Source organism: Ptychodera flava, chromosome 11 (genome assembly GCF_041260155.1).
Source record: "Ptychodera flava strain L36383 chromosome 11, AS_Pfla_20210202, whole genome shotgun sequence".
In the NCBI taxonomy this organism is placed as follows: domain Eukaryota; kingdom Metazoa; phylum Hemichordata; class Enteropneusta; family Ptychoderidae; genus Ptychodera; species Ptychodera flava.
Window position 1 is genome coordinate 36,243,413 of NC_091938.1, and position 19,927 is coordinate 36,263,339.

General features: G+C 35.8%; 1 protein-coding gene across 1 annotated transcript in view; it reads right to left on the minus strand.

Annotated features, from left to right (window-relative positions):
* The window catches only part of LOC139144518 (low-density lipoprotein receptor-related protein 2-like), a 166,290-nt gene continuing 146,363 nt past the window's right edge, over positions 1-19,927 (minus strand). The window contains 22 exon segments of the mRNA XM_070715216.1: positions 1-4,383; positions 4,821-4,926; positions 6,045-6,138; positions 6,756-6,829; positions 7,558-7,648; positions 8,390-8,512; positions 9,086-9,259; positions 9,464-9,684; positions 10,182-10,202; positions 10,204-10,320; positions 10,788-10,932; positions 11,598-11,735; positions 12,477-12,602; positions 13,069-13,209; positions 13,779-13,901; positions 14,757-14,882; positions 15,447-15,584; positions 16,205-16,324; positions 16,741-16,857; positions 17,390-17,506; positions 17,905-18,030; positions 19,000-19,125. Of these exon segments, the coding sequence (XP_070571317.1) occupies positions 4,228-4,383; positions 4,821-4,926; positions 6,045-6,138; positions 6,756-6,829; positions 7,558-7,648; positions 8,390-8,512; positions 9,086-9,259; positions 9,464-9,684; positions 10,182-10,202; positions 10,204-10,320; positions 10,788-10,932; positions 11,598-11,735; positions 12,477-12,602; positions 13,069-13,209; positions 13,779-13,901; positions 14,757-14,882; positions 15,447-15,584; positions 16,205-16,324; positions 16,741-16,857; positions 17,390-17,506; positions 17,905-18,030; positions 19,000-19,125 (2,720 nt within the window). The 3' untranslated portion in view covers positions 1-4,227.

Below are 19,927 nucleotides of genomic sequence, written 5' to 3' on the forward strand. Positions count from 1 at the left end.
TCTTTGCTCAATAACACACCCACACCTGTGTACAAATCCATTTGAGTTAGATTTTTCAAAATGACAATGATACAATATAGAAAATCCTTTCACACTACATCTTACTAGTCATTAGAAATCTCTGATACAGTGGCAGATCTTTCACTAGTCCCAGGAATTGCAAAGCCAATCAATCTGTGCAATACATCTTGGTGCACACAAAGCTTGAATTAATGTTAGTGCTAACAGCTAACCTTACCAAAATGAGAGAAATGATTGTCATGAAAAACATTGATTTGTGGTTAATTTAACAAATGGCAAGTTATTAACAAGTACTAGTGTTACTGGAAAAAATCACTGTATCTTTGTAAATTTTGCATGCTTCTTCAAAGAAACAACATTCTTCAAAATTGCACAATCAAGACGATCATTCTAGTTCAGCCTATTGTGTCAATCCTCTTGCTTCTTTGCAAAGCAATTACTCAGAAACAAATGCCAACCGACAGACATAGCCAGCTAATCACATTAGCATTAGAGTTCCTACACTGTGTTTCTCAAGGTATCAAAAGGAACTGCATTACCTGGACAACTATTGATATGCTTCAGTCTAAACTTTGATCTTGCTCAAAACTGAAAATCACTTTTTTGTCTTTATTGCCTAGCAGCAGTTACTAATCTTTATGGACATATGGGAAACATTTGACTGTAAATAGATTTCAGAGAATATCATCTCCATTAACATACAGCCGACCAAGGACAATTTACTACCCTGTAATAATTAACTCCTTCCAATTGCAGGTATTGGGATTAATCAAACATTGGAATTTAAAATTAACATTTTGTCCAAAGCTTCAGTGGATTAAGTACTGGTATACCATGAATTTAGGTGTATTTTGCTTTCTGAAATGTTTACAATTACTTGAAACTGTATGTACTATTGCTATGGTTCCCCTGACAATCAGCTTTAAAGTGATATTAAATTAATACAAAATTCAGAATAGAAGTTTCAAAATTCCTTTGACGTCTAATTTAGGATTGAACAAGTCATTGTAAATGACACAGTCCCTATATGTAATTAAGGTGATCAGATGTGACTGAATTGAATATCCATGACTAATAAGTTCACAAGATCAACAACATTCAATTCAGTGAAAGTCTGTAGTGATTGACAGATTACAAACAAATAACATAATACTGACATCAGTGAGTGTGGAAGCCTGGTTATTCTGATACCCTGGGAGCCTGGTTATTCTGATATACCCTGGGTGCCTAGTTATTCTGATATATCCTGGGTGCCTAGTTATTCTGATATATCCTGGTGCCTTATTGTTTATTCTCATACCCTGGGAGCCTGGTTATTTCATACCCTGGGTGCCTGGTTATTCTGCTATACCCTGGGTGCCTAGTTATTCTGATACCCTGGGAGCCTAGTTATTCTTATGACCCTGGGGCCTGGTTATTCTGATATACCCTGGGAGCCTAGTTATTCCGATACTCTGGAATCCTGGTTATTCTGATACCCTGGACAATGAATACATATTCTTATGAAATAAACATATGTAATATATTTTGTTATTATGTAAAATATAGGATGCTTAAGATTTTGACTCTGAAGACAATGGCTGGTTACCCTAAATCATTTGACAACAGTACTTAATTAAGTACATCCTGACACGCCTCCAGGATCCACTTGCATCAGACTGACTAAAAAATAGAAATCTTTTTGAAGTACATTTTCTGTTGTGTCAAGATGTAACACAAAGTAGGTAATGTGCATTTGCATAATTCTGAATTTTCCACTGGTTAATACAGGATTATGGCAATGACAACTTCTGAACTATTTCTCATTAACATCAAAAATAGCAATGTGGAATGGTGGTATCTATGTTACAAAAAAGTCAAATGTTTTGAAAATCTTGTTCAGGCAAGAGCTGGCTGGAAATCACTTGTCAAAATGATATTTTGCACAGTAGAATAATCACCACAACAGTCTTTTGAAACAATCTTACACATTCAACCTTTCTAGACAGTCACTTGCATGGGATTGATAAAGAGTAATTTGACTGATATACAAACTCAAAGATGTACAATAAACATTATCAAAATCGATATCATGACCAAAATCTGTGACTGAAACAATATGTGGAGCCTTTGCAGTGATATACGCCATATTAACATTTTTTCACCAAAAGGGCAAAAGAACACACTAGACACATTAGTATTAAACACACTAGGATTACTTTAAAAAACACTAGGATAACTGTTGTCCTGTATCAGGCTTGCTTTGTAACTAAATGTTTCAAATAAACCTCTGAAAAGAGAACATTTGGTGAATTCTTAAAGAGTCCTCAACAGAAGACTGTAATTTTTGCAGTACAGAGTGTCTTTGAAAAGAAAGAAATGGCCACTAGTCAGGTATAACTGAGTGCATCAGTTGATACACATGGTCTACGTGGTGGACATTGTTGTGACTGTGAATCAAGTCATACATCTTTCCCACAGCATGCGACTCACATGCAGGATGTACAGATGTCTCATTCCACGTAGGCATGGTCACTTGCAGTAAATTGCAAAATCACGTCTAACTGTGATCTTTTCAGACCAGAATGTGACTCATGCACACATTCATGAACTGTACTTCCTCATAAAACATAATACCTGAAGATTTAGAAGATTCCAATAAGGCACAGCTATCAGTATCAGGGATAATTATGCCTGTCATTCTTAGAAATTAAAGACAGAAGCAAATCAAGCAAAAAAGCAACATGCGATCATAAACATAATACAAAATAATTTGAAAATTTCATGCATATATCACAAAATATTTGCTATAGTCACGACTTTCTTCATATGTAAAACAAATTCAATATACAGAGAATTTAAAGGCACGTGAGCTGCAACTTTTGGCATTATTTTCACGATTTTATATTTGGATCAAATTAGTTCACAGAAATGTTCTTACTCAAGTATAATTATCCACTGAGTGGGACTGCATGGGGAGATTTCATTAAGACAAATAATAATGGCCAATAATAATGGCCAAATATGGCTGCCTCCATACAACTACATGATAAACAGCCTAAATGGTGCATGTACACATTTGAAGTTTTACAAATACAACATAGTGCACCCACTGAAAGGATGGGAAAGGTATTCACTCTACTTTGACAAAAAATTATCAGTTTTTCACATAATGTGGAGAGATTTTGAAAATGGCAGGAAATTTAAAATGAACAGAAATCTGTTCAATTTCTTGCCTATTCTGCCACAAGCGAACTTTGTTGAGGCATACTTAATAGCTATATTGTCCAATTTGTAGATTGCAATGAATATCTGAAGAAATTGAAGGTACCTTGAGGTTGGACAAATTTCACAGAGTTGCAGCTCATGGGCCTTTAACCAGAAAACACAAGCTTTTTTAATTTAGTTTTGACCTTGAAATATGAATAGAACACCATTGAAAGGAACAATTTATATATTACACATTTGATGGCTAAACTCATTATCAAGTTAATTATGCGAATGTAGTTGACCACGCTTACCTCAGAAAAGTCAAACATTTCTGCTATAAAGAAACTGGCAGGACAACATGTTAAAATACACTTTTTCTAAAATGAGTCATCATCATCGCAATCAATAGAAAAATAAGCGGCAATATTTAAACATGATTCAAAAGTGATGCTATGTTTCATTGAAGTGTAATTTCCACCTTGCTAAAATTCAAGAGCCCATACCTGTTGTCAGTTTTAATGGTACAGTATTAGAACCCTGGTATATCCCTGCAAAAATATATTCATTTACATTAATATTTGCATTTCATTCAATGACTCAGGCTTAAATTTACACAGCTGTACAAAAATACCTAAACTGCTACTTCAATGATCAGTGCCCTCTTTCCGTCATGATATTTCATCTGACAACTGAGAAAGTTTCCCAGTAAAAGCAGCTTGGACAAGTTTCGACTGACCTAGCACTTTTGTTTTTATTACCTTAGCATCTTTTACTAATCTTATCACTGGATGTACAAAGATCAAATCTAAGGAAGTGACATTATTGCTCCTCATGTGTGTCTTTCTCAACTAACTGTGTGGTATCCTCTTCGTTGTCTTCAGTAGATTATATGCTGGTGGACCATTAGGAGGAAGAGCTTGTTCTTTCACCTTTGGGAGGGGCTCTGTCGGAGGGGGCATTTTTTCCGAGGCTGGTAACGGCATGTCAACAGTTATCTCCTCTGGTGCGGATGCACTCTCAGAATTCGGAAGTCCCTGTTTTTTCAGAGATAATTGAGACAGGTGATGCGAGAGAAGGCTCCTCTGATGTGTGGAGGGACACATCATAAATGGGGTTGCTGAAAGCTGTAGAGTTCATGGTATCAATCTGGAATTCACCTTGTAAAACAGGCTCCTGAAATAGAATAGACTTTGTTACTACCTGTGGACATATAACTTGCAGCATTGTTCATAATGTACCTCTGCTAGCTCTGTATAATGGAGGACATTTATTGGACAATTTGCCAAACCAGGCTCTGCCATGGTCCTATCTTTTCCAAGGTCACTGTCAATAAATAACTTACTTAGGTTGCTGTACCTATTGATCTTTGTAAGTGTTTGAGTAATGAACAAATCAGCCTGTGGTCAAAATTGTTAAAGCTATGCAATGATAAAGTTTGAGGTATTTCAATTTGTACAAAAAGAGACACTGAGACACTGGTAATGTTATCATTTCTGTAATTGACGTTTTCCATTTTCTGATTTAGTAATCATGACAAGCATTTCCATTTTGAGTGGACATGAACCGTTATTCCAGACATGAACAGTGTAAATATTGCTTGTTACACTTACCCCATTGGTCGTAACATCACCTTCATCACTCAGATATGAAGGGGTTCCAAGATCTACATTCATTCCACTGCGGAATGATACACTCTGATCAGTGCTGTACTTCGCCCTACCAAAGATCAAATAAAAAAAATCTGCATGAATCATATGCAGCATGATAAGAATTTATCACAAATTTTACAATTGCCTCCAGCCTGCATACAAAACACTCAGCATTTGTTTGTGGTATGTGTATGGACTTTCATCTACTGACATCTCATATGCTGCTTCAACTATACATTTAATGATTCTATTTTACAGTTCATAAGCCAACAATTAAATATTCAGACGTCATAGTATTCACAATCAATATATAATACTACACATTCAACTTGTTCTTTCCAAATCTGTCACTCGAAAGTAAAATGTTTACGTTTAGCTTCATACTTTGATCAGGAATCCAATCATTTAAAATTCAATACCAGTGAAATTCAAACTGCTCAGCAATCAATGTGTTGGAACCTTGCTTCAAAGTCAATAGCAAGTTTAAACAATGAGGATTATTACTTTATGAAATGGTTTCTCAACATCTCAACCTGTTTGTTAAAATCTTGTAAGTGAGGATATTTCCAGAAACATGTATCATTTAACCCTAATGATCTTTCCTATGAGAGTTCAATGTCTGCCACAGAAATCAACACTGGGATTGGTAGAATTCAACAGAATGCTGAGAGTTTTCATTGATTTGACGGTCAACAGAGTACAAAGACTTTGCAAAGTGTGAATAAGATAGAAATATATAAAAGTGTGTACTGCATAAAAAAATTGTATTGTATAAAATTTATGTGGACACTCCCATAGTATTAAATTTACATGGATTTTCCATAGTACTGATTTGTGTCGATTTTCCCATAGTACTGAATTTCTGTGGACACTCCTGTAGTAGTCAATTAATATGGATTCTAACTTAGTACTGAATTTCTCTGATACTCTTGTGGTATTATACGTGCATTTCCCAGTAGTGTTGAATTTCTGTGGACACTCTTGTAGTATTCGATTAATATGGATTCTCCCGTAGTATTGAATTTCTGTGGAAAATCTCATAGTATTTGACTTACGTGGATTCTTCCGTATTATTGAATTTATGTGGACTCTCTGATAATTACAATGTTGGTTTGACATAAGATGTGACAGATTGAGAGATTCATGTTCCGATTTATGATTACATCTATCAAATGTGATACAAACCTGTGTTTTCTTCTATAGTAAATTAAGACAGCAATGACAATGGCAATGAGAATAATCAGAAGTACAGTAAACACGGCAATCATTACTGTGATATCTGCAAAAGATCAAATCATTTGGTTACATTCATTGTAACACTGAGATTTCATTCTATCATTGCAAATTGCATTTACTCGGTGAGAAAAATGATTTTTTATTCTTGATCTTACAACACATCCATCTGGAAGGACATGTTCACACTGTAAAGCTTCAAAACATCATTTGCTGTTTCAAAGTAGTTTTAACCTATTTGTCTAAATTGTCTGGTATGTAAAGTCAAAATGGTAATTATAGTAGCAGTGTATTTCTACTTCAGATTGTAAATTGTCCCCTACAGATGAAAGTGTATGTGATTAATGAGATTTGAATCTGTACAATGACACTGAAATTTCATCAACACACTGCCTTGTGTTTAGACAAGGAGTCTGTGCAAGAGTTTAATGATTTAACAACTTTAGGAAGTTAAATTCTGCTGTGTTAGACGATTGTTCCATAATGGGGACCTTTGTAACCATGAAATTGGAATCGCACAGTAACATCCATTGACAGCCTTGTTACCACGAATACATCAACTTCAGTGGCACAAATCTTGATTGATAACAAAATTAATGTAGTCATAAAAATTTTGTATTAATTTGCTGACCATTATCAATAAAATCCTGCATGGATACATACCTCTTTTGCTATCAATATTGTTACTTTTACGTGCCTGCACACTACATGTACTACCAAGCCAACCACGTGGACACCTTAGGATAGTAAAGATATTTCACAAATGAGAAATCGTCCTGTGATAAATATCTTGACATCACAACTTACAACAGTGTGAAAACTTTAACCCTTTCACCACCGTGGTTTTTCCCAAATCCATTGTTTTCTATGGTAAAGTTGGACCTGTATACAGGGAACTGGGGGTGAAAGGGTTAAGTTAGATTGCTCTTTATACTTATTGGCAATAGATCAATGATAATAAAATATGTACAGGAGAGGCTGTGGTCTGAGATGCAAATATTGACAACATGCATACATGTACCCACTACCTCTCCAGAATGCAAAGCTTGTCAGGAAAAACATTTTCCATTATTCCAACTTTTTTACCTAACTCATGATTCAAAACTTTGTGACCATCACAAACCAGGCCTCATTAAACTGTAATTGCAAAGTAGAATGGAAAACTATCCTGTCCACTACACTGGGTAAGTACATTTTTAATTGACAGTACACTTTCTAAAGTTTAAAATGCTTATTCCTGATATTAGTAAACATTGTGACAATTAGAATTTAACTATACATTACAATCTTGATGAAAAATTCTTTTCCCACTTCTATTGCGACTATTTTCCCAGTATGCAACCAATGTCATATTCTTCAACCCATTCATACCCTCAAATTTAATGGTATAAACCTTTTGGCCAATAACAGATTATGGAGACCAAAACATTGTACGACTGTCTGAAGGGGTTGTCAGATCACATACCTGCATATAATGGTGTCATTGACAGTCCTCTCACAGATGCCACCATTGAGACAGGGACACTGGACTGGGTCATCACGTGGCTCTTCTTTAGCTGTATAAGAAATTGACATAAAATGGGGCATTGTGAAAAATTCAGTAAATTCTTGATCAGATTCAAACTTAACTGTAAGGCACCCAGTCACCTAGCAACAACATCACGGTAAAAAACAAATGGCTTATGGAAAGGTTATTTTGGTACTACCATAGTAACCGATGTCTGTTTGATATTTACCAAAAACTTCCAAGAAAGTTGAAGGTTCCAAAGCACACGTATGACCTCTATTGATAATGCTTGTGTAATCAGTAGATAGCTAAGTATATGACCAATAAGTGTCAACTTATTGAATCAGCATGTGTCTCAATAACACTTTGAGAAAGCACTGCAGAGGCTATTTTTATTGTCATCATCTTTTCATATTTTCATTCATCCATCATCCATCCATCTATTCATTGCATAGAAATGAGAGCTAAACGTCACTGCCCATATTTGGTATTGTCTTTATTCCTTTTATTGGCCTGTCCGAGTTCACACACACAGCATGTCTGAGTTCACACACACACATACACAGCATTTTTGAGTTCACACGAGTCTGAGTTAATTCACACACGTGTGTCTGAAGTTCACACACACTGTGTTTCTGTGTTCACATACATGTCATGTCTGAGTTCACTCACATGGTGTGCATAATTCACAAACGGTGTGTAAGTCTCAGTTAACGCAAGCAGTGTCAGAGTTCACACCAGCATTCACACACATAAAGGAAGGGGTAGATGAGACAATTTCACTACTTACCTCCTTTACAAAGTTTCAAACTGCCTGCAATGAACTCATCTCCATTAGGACAGGCACATCTGTAGCTGTTGGGTATCAGTAGACACAGGTGACTGCAAAGACCAGCCTTGCATCGTGTCCTCTCTGTACAGTAGACAGAAAACAACTGTTAGAAAGCTGTCAATAGATCACCGTAAAATGTTTTCTTGAGCACCTACATGTACCCAATAATCAATGCATTGGAAGAATTATAGTCTCTGTTTTCTTTACAACATGAACATGCTAAAACATTGTGAACAATTTCAAATGAAACCAAAATTAAACTTAACTTGCCCAGTCAATCACAAATGAATTTATTGATATAAAACAGTATTAAATGCTTTTAATTTTATAATTAAAGAAATTGGAAGACATTTTGAGGTCCATAAATTATGGAGAGTCCAAATATTCGCTGAAATCAGAAATACAAAATGGCTACAGAATCACTTTCCACTTTTACAAATTTCAAAATGACGCCACACTGAAACTGACAGTCTGTCTCAAAAGTGCACTCTGCCTTGGAGAAAGCACATTATAACCTAAACCTTTATAGTAATAAATTTCAAATGATAAATCTTACAGTTGTGAAGCTGTTAAAATTTACTTGATGTGTCTGTACATTGCCATATTCATTTACAAATTTACAACTATAAATAGCTGTATGATATCTATACTTACCCTGGGGATACCTCATATACTGAAGAGCTTTCAGTGACACAGGTAGTGTCAGGTCACCAATCAGTGTGGTTGGAATTCCTCGGCCTAACTTGTCAAACTGAAGGATAGATGTGTCGTTTGTCCAGTACAGATGTCCTTCAAAGACTTCCAAGTTGAATGGATGATTGAGAGCATCTGATAGACGTAGAAATATATGACTGTAGTAAGAATACAGGTTGACTGCTACTCGGTGAAAATAACTGAACCCACTGCTTTTCTCTGCAAATACTACACACACTGCTCATGTTGGATTAACATGACAATAAAACAATCAGAGAGAGACCAATAATGTGTGTAACTGAATGCATATGGAATAATTCAAACCTATGCAAAACTTACCTCCTGCTTTAAGTACTTTTCTGTTAGAGCCATCAAAATTCATCGTTTCAATAATATTTTCTTTCCTATCACACCAGTATATTCTGTCACTATTTGCAAAGTCAATGGTGATTCCAGTGGGTTCAACTATTCTATCAGCTACAAGGGTTGTTTTGTTATCGCCATTCATCCAGGCAGCTTCTATCTTAGGGTGTGCACCACTGTCCACCCAATACATCCACCTGTGTGAGGTAATGAACTTGACTTTAGATGTATATTCAGTGCACTTATTGTCAGCTTGGGGACTGAACAGCTGTTCAATGGGTGCAATGTATGTATGCATACCATACATGTGTATGTGTACCATACATGTGTATGTGTACCATACATGTGCTTTTTAAATGTTCATATAGTAACCACAACTATAAGTCTATTGCATGTGTCAGTTAAGTACTTGATATATTTAAGGTTCACTGTTATGGTGACAGTCTGTGCTGTTATGTGAGTAATTCAGCTCCCTACAGCTACACATTATACCTCATTGTCAAGGTAATAGTTAGCTTAATTATTCTCAGAGATGCTTTGTAATTTACATCGTATGAAACAACTTGGAGGACATTGGATATGGAAGTCTGCAAATACCTGCATCCATGACAACTTCATGTTTCAGGTGGTAACTATGGCAACTGGACAATAAAGTTCAACATTTGTTATCATTGTCTGATACAATGTTACATACCCTCTCCTTGGATTTACTGCAATGGCGCCAGGTTTTCCCAGATTTGTAAGGAGAGTTTTTCCTGTATCTTCCATCAAGCATGGAAACTTCGATTCTGGGTTTTACAACTTCATCACCAGAATCTGTCCAGTACAACAACCTGGCAAAAGCAGAAGACATTTAAAATGTGTCTGTAACAAGATTTAGTTCCACATAATTATGGTCTCTTAGTATGATTTAAGTTTTTGTTACTTGAAAATCTTTGTCACTTGAAAACCAGATGCTGCGTATGTGTAGTGAAGGCATGGCACACAGCACTTTTATGCCTTAGTCAAAATTACCTGTTTTATTTTTAGAGTTTTCCGACTGTTTTTCGTTACTTTATGGGAAAGAGCTCATGACTAGTCAGTGTAGTTGCAAGCATCTTTGACATCTGAATATTGAGTAGAGAGTTTACACCAGCACAAGAAATATTTGCAATGCTTCCTCGACAGATCACAATATTGTAGTATCATTCCATTTTTATCGAACTTGGAAGGTGATAAAATACATAAGCAACGATCTTGGTGAAATGTTCATGAATATTGAAGCTAATTATGAGGTGTTATCAGGTGTAAGTCAGCCTACCTGCTGACCCAGTCTACAGCAATTCCTTCTGGACGTATCAAATCAGGAATCTCTAGATTTTGTGAAAATGCAAGCTGGTCTATGTTATCAGAAACATAGGATCTTTTGATTGTCCTCTGTGATGTGTCTGTCCAATATGCAACAGCTGGAAGATAAAATGTATAGAGATGGCAAAATATACAGGCAGTAAATGACGATATCTCTTTATTCTAGTCATGAGATGATTTGATTTAAATACACGGATAAAAACTTAAATTTAAAAGTTTCTATCCCTCAGTAAACAACAGTGAAAATTACTTCCAAAGCTGGTATCTATAAATTTTCACTGTTTACTTTTAACAGACAGAAATTTTTACATTCTGCTTTTAAATTCTCTGTATTTAAATCAAACCTTTATACATAGCTTGAGTACAGAGACATTCAGGTGATTATTGAATACTGGTAGTTAACGTAACTTAAACAAACAATCTTTCATGGCATTTTTTTCATGCCCTTTCTTCAATTACTTCTTTTTAGGAACTTTAATCTCATTTTCTAAACTCAAGTATTGACAATACTTATTTTTCAACCTCTTAATCAGACACAGTAGACTCAAAAACACCAGTTGGAAAATAATACAAATAGAATACCCAAACATTGAGCAACTTAACATACATTAACATCTATGTGAGAAACAAAAATGATGGTCATGACAAAGTACAGAATATGAAGAAAACTTCCATGAGCATGTCTTGCCAAGGTTTCAACCATCCATAGCTTACACACTGCTGTATATATTTGATCTTAACCTTTCATGATCAAGGGACATACTTTGGTTGAGTTCATCTTTGAAATAATCTAAAGCCCAGGTTCTTCTCTCTCCAATGACAAGGTCTCCATAAGTATCTGTGTTTTCAAAGTATCTTCTAAGTTCTGATCCATCAGTGTACAGCAGAGACTTGGCCTCCCCTTCAGAACAATAGAATACATCAATAGATCACAACTTTTTGGTAATATTTACAAAAACACTTGTGTTCAGCAACATTTTGGTAATATATTTAAAAAAAAAATCAGCGATCAAATTATCAGTGTGGGAATATTGTGCTATGTGACTGTGGAAAACGTTACTCTTCAATTTGTCATAAGAATGCGCATATCATAAATGCTGATCAAATCAAATAACTATTTCAACTGTGTAAATCCTTAGAGAAAGTTGTAATATTTGCAGCAAACTGCATACCAGTAAAACATGTGTTGACTAGTTTTGCTGGTAGTTTTACCAATGTGGCAGAGAGTCTTTGTCTAAACGTCAAATTTAAAACCTATACGCAAACTTGTAGTGCACACACTACCGGTAATTGAAATATAGCTATACAAACTATTGCACAGAGATTTTGTGCATCAAGCAAGTTCAATTATCCACACCTGCCTTCATGCCAGTGAATGATTTTCACATTCTGTTTCTGTTGCCACATACAAACTGTGCTGATTTTACCTAGTCTGTTTGCCTATAAAGATTATCATTCCTTTGTCATACATGACATCCATTGCCTATTCCATGGTGTCCTTGTCACATTGTTTCTGCGTATATTGAAATGCGGCATGCCGAAATTTGACCTGTTGAATATCAACAACACATGAAAGATTTCTTTTCCAACCCTCTATAGATTGTGAATTAGGTTGCCTTACCCTGAGAAGCCAATATCTTACCTAGAGGTCTACAGTGTGAGCCATCACCAATTTCATCAATATAGCCACGGGCACATTTACATGTAAAAGAACCCTTCAAGTTGTCACAAAGTTGCATGCATACTGGATCGACACACTCATCCACATCTGTAAAAAAATCAAATATAACAAGTCATTGTCAATGCCATAGTCCCCACTTGGTTATTGGATTTGGACACCATTGACAGAAATGATGGTCATATTGGATTGTATCACAAAACAAAGCAACATGCATATGTATGACATAGGGGTAATCCTTGTATCAAGTTTGGAAGAAATTGCTCAAGGCAGTATCTCTGAGAAATTTGTGTGAATGGACGCATGGACACACTGGCACAACAAAATCTGTAAGTCTCCTCGGACTGTTTGTGGGGACTAATAGTTACAAATAATAATTGTTATTACAAACCATAATATCGTTGTTCATTATAGTAATTAAAAGAGTGTCTTCTATGTATCCTGATTTTTCGCGCTAATTATCAATGACTTGATCTGAAAAGTGTTAAAAATACAGTAAGTTGCTATTGCCCTAGGACAAGTGAGCTATTGCCCTGGATGAAATGTATTCAGGTACCTTCACAGACTCTCTTGTCTGATGGAGATGGTCTGTAACCGATTCCACAGCTGCATAAATAGCCATCAGCAATGTCATGACATTCTCTTTCACATCCACCGTTGTTTGTGGCACACTCATTGATGGTTTCATCAGATTTATCTGAAAATAGCAAACAAATAACAGACAATCACATGTATCTGCTCATGCTGTGATTTACAAAATGGCCATACAGTTAGCAATGTGTGGATTCATTATATGTAGTTTGTTTCCACTTGGTCACTTTTTAGACTTCTTCATAACAATACATGTAGCAACAGCTGCTAGGTGAGAGCTGTATATTGAGCAAATTGTACTCAAATTGACAGCAAAACTTCCGGCAAAAGGAGTGATTGGTATAATATCATATCCACATTCACGTTTCCAGCGTTAAAAGTTTTTCTCCTCAGTTTTAGCACCTTAAAATAAAACAGGAATGGAAATTTGACCATCGTCCAACTGAAATTTAGCACCAGAGACCAAGCATTACTGGCATGACAGATATTTAGCGTAATGGTAGACACTCAGCCGTGATAGAGGAAGTGACAACAGATGACAAAAAGTGACAGGCAAATTTGATGAAGAAAAGGCAAAAAACTACTTTTGTAAAGAAGCTGACAAAGTTACAAACGTAGGAAGGGAATGGAACTGGTTGTGAACTATTAGTGATGCAAATTTAAAATGTAACTTACGACATCCTAGTTCATCTGTTGCATCACCGCAGTCATCAAATGTGTCACAGACGTCAGATATTGACACACATTGTTTATTTGCGCACTTGAACTCTTCAACTGTACACTCTCTAATCTCCTGACCTGCAGATTAAACATCAAGTCCATTTACAGAGCTATAGTTTCATATCAGCTTTATCTCTGAATGACAGATAAACTGGACACGCAGACAACTTCCAAAGTAGAACAAAGGACTTATACCTTGTACATTTGAATATCTACAACAACAATGGAATCAGCAATGTTGCTCAGAAATTATTGTTACAGTAACAATGTACCAGCAAAGGACACAAATGCCACACTGTGTACCAGAACTTTTCATTTACCGTTTTCCTTTTAACTGTTTAATTTTTTCAAGAATTTGGCAAAAATTTAGGAAGATTGTGACTGTGACTATCTTTGGGGGTATTTAAGTCAAACAGATACAAAGAAAACATTGCTAAAAAATTCAAAAGTATGTCAACTTGTGCAATTCAATAAAATTTGTGACAATCAAGAAACAGTAGTTTAGCACTGCTTATCATTCAATGGAAGAGTGAAGAGCAATGTCAGCCTGACATTGTCATGTATGCATACATACTAATAAATTACATTTATTAAAAATCAGATTTTTGGTTGATAAAGAGGGAGAATTCACACCATGTCATGGAGCAACAGCTTGCAGATATTTATTTCATGTTTTAAAGGAGCAGGATTTTTATTGGCTTCATCTGTGAACAAACTGATCAACTGAACACAACTTACAAATAAAGACAAAGATGGGATAAAATCAATATAAGCAGTCAAGGTCAACAAGCACAAGTGCGAGAACCAGGGGTTGATGACTACAGCTGTAATTGTGTCTACTTTCCCTCCCTAATACACTTACAGATCAGGTATAGTATTTGTGTACAGAGTCAAGTGAAAATGACCCTGTGATAAAGCTGATTCTGTACTTACATATGTCATGCGTATTCTCATCGCTAGCATCACCACAGTTGTCAACGCCATCACAGAGTCGGTATCTCGGAACACATTTGTTGTTGTTACAGCGGAATCTTGAATCTTCTGGACAATCAATACTCTCTGAAAAGATAATGAACAGTTGGCAACTTTACAGAATAATATTGGCAGATGTTTTGGGAATTTTAGTTTTCTAGTGTTGCCTGATATATTATGTCCAATTTGAAAATGTGAAGGAATCAACCCTCAAGGAAACGCCTGGGAAGTCCTGGAAATATTACCTCACTTATTCTACTTTACAAAAACACTGTTACAGTAACTTATCTTGCTGTGACAAGTATGAAAGTGTTATTTCAGTGAGTCATGTGTAACTGTGTAACCTATATGCAACTTACCACTAACATCAATTCAATGTCATCTGTCTCCTTTGACAGTACTTCTCATGTTGAATGATCAGACATGGTCACTTTACTCCATTGGAGTGACCGTGGATCAGAAAATGTAAACAGCTGTCCAGTTTGCATACATATACAGCACAATCCAAGGTATATGAATATTCTCAAATAAGACTCATCATCTCTGGACATGCATATACTACTCAAACACCACTCAACCATGTAATTTGCATTAAATGAAAGCAGATCAGTTGGGATTCAAGGAATAAATGGTCCAATTTCTTGATCTTACCACAGACACTGGCAGTTTCATCAGATCCATCTACACAATCATCATCACCATCACATCTCCATGACATCAGGATGCAGACTGTGTTGTCACATTGAAATTTGTTAGCAGGGCAGTATCTGCCGTCTGGATATCGTGTAGCTGTGGAAGTAAGATCAACTGATTGTGAAAATAACATTCTAGATCTAGTAAATTGTGGGCAAACGCTACTCCTAAAACATAACATTCAACTTCCAAACGTTTTCTGACAGAGTGAAATTATGATCTTCAATCATACAGTAATTATCCTTTGTATTATCCATTGTAAATTTCAGATCAATCAATTTCATTTTACAAAGACTCTACAAACCCACTAAGTGACAGGACCTTTCACAATATATATGGAGGATGACTTTTACAGATACTGGCCTCTGAACTCTGCATCTATGTGTTACTTGCACTACAGATACAAGCATCCTTATACTATAGATGCACAGCTTGGAGACTGTTTACATATAATTTCAGTAAAATAGTGCAGGTATCCTATAGACGAAGAGTTCAGAGGCCTTTTACATGTAAAAGCCTTCTGAAATCTGTATAAGGATATTTGTGCTATTACAATGATTTAATTGAAATGAATTAAATTACCCTACCACTTCACATAAACATCATTAGGTCCCTGTTTACAATTTGACTTGTTCCACTGACACCAATCAAACTGACACATACAGGATGTTTTATTAGGTCATTCCATTTAATTGAGGGGATAGCAGCATACTTACGGCAGTCAATTTCATCAGATGCATCCTCTCTGCAATCTTTGTCTCCATCACAACGATAGGACTCTGGTATGCAATGACCACTGGTACACTGGAACTTGTCAGCTGGACATGTCATTGTATCTGATGAAATAAAACACAGAATCCACGAATCAGTGCTTTCTTTACCAATTCCCCACCAGTTACTGTTGCTATGGCAATTTTTTTATCAGTAAAATTTACCAGAGTCATATATACCAGTAGGTACCATTTTACAAACTTTAAACTTTAAAGGTCATCAACTTTTATGCTTATCACATTATATTATCCCTTTGTCATTAAACTGTGATGATGTTTCGCCCCTTAAAGTGTTATCAATTCTGTTGACTGAAAGACATTGGCTTTGAACAATTAGATGAACATTGTATTTGTAAACACAAGGAAAGGACAACATGATATAACTTTTAACATTAACTTTTTCCTTGAAGATGGAAGTTTGCGTCAAAGCCTCTGCCAATCAGATCCTTCATGTTAAATGATATGTTGTTAAAATTACTTACGACATTCAAGTTCATCTGAACCATCTCCACAATCATTGTCATGGTCACAAAGCCATCTGCTTGGAATACATGCATCATTGTGACATGTAAATTCACTTTCACTGCATGGTCGGTTTGCTGAAAAATATACACACATAAAAAAAATTATTCAATTTTGCTAGTGTGTCAGGGTTTACTATGCACCAATGACTACATATACAGTGCTTTGCTTTGGATTAACTCACTTTGGATCAAGGAACAGACCCCATGGGCATTATATTTCCATATGATATTATAGAAGTGCTTCTTCCATACTACCATATGGAAGCAGCATTTAATGGATCTAATTTTCATCTCTGATGGCCTGGTTGCAGCGTTGGAGTAGCAGTGGTTCAGATTGTAGCTATTTTGGCAAAGTGGATAATTAACATGTGTATTCCTTGGAATGAAAATCAAGAAAAAAATGTCTTTAAGATTAATAACTAGAAGTGGTTTCAATTTTGAAGATACCATCCCTACCCTAAGTCAGTCAAAGTAACTACAACATTCATCACATCACAGCATTTTGTACATTGCAATCTGTTAGACATTCAAGCCACCATTCGTGAAGAATTTGGCCAGAGGTCTTCCTCAGTATATCTGTCAATTAGTAAATGAAGTTATGACTCACTGCAGTCTACTTCATCTGAGCCATCACCACAGTCATCATCTCCATCACACTGCCATCTGTTTGGAATACAATGATGATTGACACAACGGAATTCACCATCATTGCATTCACGAGATCCTGGAAACAGATCAGAATTGAAGAGGATAATAGAACTTAATTGTGATCAAAATAAATGATACTTTCAACTTTCTTCCTTGACAAATGAAACTTTGTATATGGTTTTTTTTGGTTTCTTTTGTTTATAAGTGTTCAGTGTCAGTCAAAATATCCTATTTATTTTGCAACTACATGTATATCCAATGATGATCAATAATACTTGGTGAGTCTAAACATCAGATCACGATAAATCCAGCAGTCCTACAGTCCATGTAGCTCTTTGTAAAGTCCATTGGTTAATTCACTTGTTCTTGGACATGACAAATAGCAGTGGTCAAAGCAAAGCCATGGTGATCCCTATCCTTGGATCACAGGATTTGCTTTCTACTACTGGTGTCAGCGAGGGAAAGTGCACTCACTACAGACTGATGGATCTTCATCACTGTTGTCACGGCAATCATTGTTTCCATCACAAACAGCCCATTCTGGTACACATCGGTAGTTTGTCTTACAACTGAACCATGTCTCCTGGCAGGGTCGTAACTCTGAAAAGGGACAAATGACATGATGGGAAGCCATCTTGGAATGTGCATTCAGTGCTAAACTTTAATGATGGTGCATTGGTTATACAGGCAACATCATTCTGCATATCTATGATATTATGATTATAATGCGCCCTCTATGTTAAATTATTGTCACTGGCTCAAGAAAGGTTTCCTAGACACAATGAAATTTTCATCACTACTGTATATGTACTGGTAGAGAGCCGAGACAAAGAAATTTCCAGAAAATCCTTAGTGTAACTCTGAGAGTTAAGAAATGTGTACAGTCAGAGAACACACTAATCTTGATCTGTCTCTAACAATCAGTACGATGTCTCACTGTTGATGATCATTGCAGGTCATGTGTAACTTCTGTTCGAGCAAAATTTCTAAATCCATAACTCATCTATCTTTGTTATGACACTCAACCACGGCATTGAACATTTGATATTCACATACAAGACACATTCACCAAAACTGTCATAAACAATTCAGAATGAGTTTTGTAGACTTTCCTAAACACAGGGTGAATGTACGTGCCTTAAAACAGTCAGTTAGAAACTTTTGCACTAACTTTCCTTGATCAAGCTTTAAACCTTTTTGTTTCATAATGATTCATAATGATAATGTAAATTCACTGGCCGATATGAAATGTTTTTGACACGAGTAAGAAGATACCAAAATTTACCATGAATGGTATTCAAAGTGCCTGCTATTTCAGTGATACTTCTATGATGTAAAATATTTTGATTTCACAAAAACACAACTGAAAACGTCAGTTACAACATATCCTTCACAACAAGTCCTCACGAAAAGCAGAGCAGATTAAAAGTTCTAAAGGTGAATTCTACCCTAAACAAATGTCCTTGGAATTCAAATTGGTATCTTATTTCAAGTGTTGAAATAATGCCACACTGTTCTAGTCAGGAAGATCAATTCACAGAAGGAATTAACGGAAAGTCATGTGGATACTCACTGCACACATCACCTGTTCATCAGACTCATCTCCACAGTCGTTATCCCAATCACAGTACCATGCTTCCGGAATACAATATCCATTATCACAGGTAAACATTCCGGGACTACAAGTACGCGTACCTTTTTAAGAAGAAAGTTTAAAATTTGATTCATGAACATAACAGATTCTTTGTCAAAGTTCATACAAATTATCACCATTTTAAGAGTTAATGTCACTACAGAATAAATTGGACATTTTTTACATCTTGATGACTAGAGTTTGACTGAACTTTCCAATGTTGAGGAGTGTTTCCTTAAAATGAAAAGGAATGTGATGTTACATAAACAAAATTCTTCAATTTGCCAAGACAACTTTCTCTCAGTCTTTCCAACTCAAATACTGATGGTAATGTCTTCTTTAAAGCAAGATCAAAACTTTTGAACCAAATGCAATGTGGCACATATGCATGATGTGCTATCACGTGGTTACTCCAAGATATTTCCAGACATCAGTTTGTGCAGGTTTAGGGTTACTACTAGTTTAAGCTATACTAGTGTATGTCAGGTGGTTAAATGTCTGGGTTATATATCATCAAACCTATCATGTTAATGTGGAGAACTCTTCAGTACTGGCAAAACATTATGTAATCTCACGCTGTTAAAGTAGAAAGTGCCTAAGGACAGATATTCTGAATCTCAAATATTTCCCACACTTTCTGTTCTACCACTTGTGGCGGTTCATTTGAAGCCGTGGAATAAAGAAACTTTTCAATGGCTTATTTTTGTCAAAATAAAAATTGTTCTCCTTAAAGTAAACGCTGGGATTTCAGCCAATTTGAATTTCAAATATCAGTAAATGTTAGATAATTTGCTTCTCTAATACCAAACTGCCTGGTGACCCCTAATTGTTATTCTTGATTTGGTCAGAGAGTGGTTTCAAGAT